Below are 1,521 nucleotides of genomic sequence, written 5' to 3' on the forward strand. Positions count from 1 at the left end.
CAACTTTTTGCAACTTTTACATTTTTTTGCATTTTAAGACTCCAAAATGATTTCAGACTTCTAAATGGTTCCAACATGTCTAAAATGACTACTAAACATTAGAAATATACCTCCTAATGCCAAAACTCATTAATATGAGAAATAGCCCTATTGGACCTAGAAGGATCCTAGTGGACTAAGGCTAACTCCAGGTTTATAGAATGACCTTAGAGTTCCTTGACCACACAAAAAGGATAAATTACACATATGGATGATTGAAATTCATCCTTATTACATCATGCAAACTAGAAACAAAAAACTTGAAAGGAAAAATCATGTTCATGTCTAGGTGCCCTGCACCATGCTCCACAAGTTCAAAAGAACTCAAGTCCCTTGAGTTGGAATGCTTTCAAACTGAAACCCTGCCTTTTCAATGGCCTCCTTAGTCATCCATGTGGCTTCCTCCATGGGTTGGTGTTTCAATTTGACCAAGTATTCATAATACACCTTCCTCCTTGTATGTTTGATCACCCGCTTGTCAAGAATGCTCTCAATCTCTAACATGGATGGCTGGGATATCTTTTTGAATGACTCATCTTGCTGGAAATCTGATTCACCTACAACAAAAACATCATCTATAGATCCTTTATAAGGATACAAGTCAGCAACATTAAAAATAGGTGACAAACCAATAGAAGAAGGTAAGTCCAGTTTGTAGGCATTGTTGCCACACTTCTTGAGGATCTTGCAAGGACCAAGCTTCTTCATCAGCAACTTAGTATATTTCTCCTTAGGTAACCTCTCCTTTTTCAAATGTACCATCACTATATCACCCACTTTGAATTGCAAATCTCTTCTCTTCTTATCTGCTGCTGCCTTATACTTTTTTGTGGTATGGTGCAGCTGGTTCCTTACTTGTTCATGCACATCCTTCATTACCTCTACAAAATCTTCAGCCAAAGCACTCTTCTTCTCCAAATGACTAACATCTCTGAGTTCCATTATCCCTCTAGGGTGTACACCATAAACAACTTGAAAAGGTGTCATGCCTGTACTCCTGTTAATGGAATCATTGTAAGAAAATTCAGCTTGTGCCAAGATAGAATCCCAAGTTGAATCATATTCTTGTGTTAGGCATCTCAAGAGGTTTCCAAGTGACCTATTGATAACCTCAGTTTGTCCATCTGATTGAGGGTGATATGCTAAAGATAAGGAAACATTGGTGCCAAGCTTTTTCCATAAGGTCCTCCAAAAGTGACCTATAAACTTAGGATCCCTATCTGATATGATTGACATAGGTAATCCATGAAGTCTAACTACCTCTTTAAAGAATAAACCTACAACATGTGAAGCATCATGAGTGGCTTTGCAAGGAATAAAGTGAGCCATCTTGGAAAATCTGTCCACAACCACATACACACTATCATAACTAGATTTGGTTCTTGGAAGACCAAGCACAAAGTCCATACTTACTGAATCCCATGGTTTTGAAGGGATAGGTAATGGTGTATATAATCCTGCATTAGATGTTTGGCCCTTGGC

The 1,521-nt window shown here is 38.2% G+C and overlaps 1 protein-coding gene across 1 annotated transcript; it reads right to left on the reverse strand.

Annotated features, from left to right (window-relative positions):
• Window positions 1-363: 363 nt before the first annotated feature.
• Window positions 364-981, reverse strand: LOC131873578 (uncharacterized). The gene has a single exon (XM_059216407.1). The coding sequence runs from the start codon at window positions 979-981 to the stop codon at window positions 364-366; it is 618 nt and encodes a 205-aa protein (XP_059072390.1).
• Between the last annotated feature and the right edge of the window lie 540 nt (window positions 982-1,521).

The sequence above is a fragment of the Cryptomeria japonica genome, unplaced genomic scaffold (genome assembly GCF_030272615.1).
Source record: "Cryptomeria japonica unplaced genomic scaffold, Sugi_1.0 HiC_scaffold_2420, whole genome shotgun sequence".
Lineage (NCBI taxonomy): Eukaryota > Viridiplantae > Streptophyta > Pinopsida > Cupressales > Cupressaceae > Cryptomeria > Cryptomeria japonica.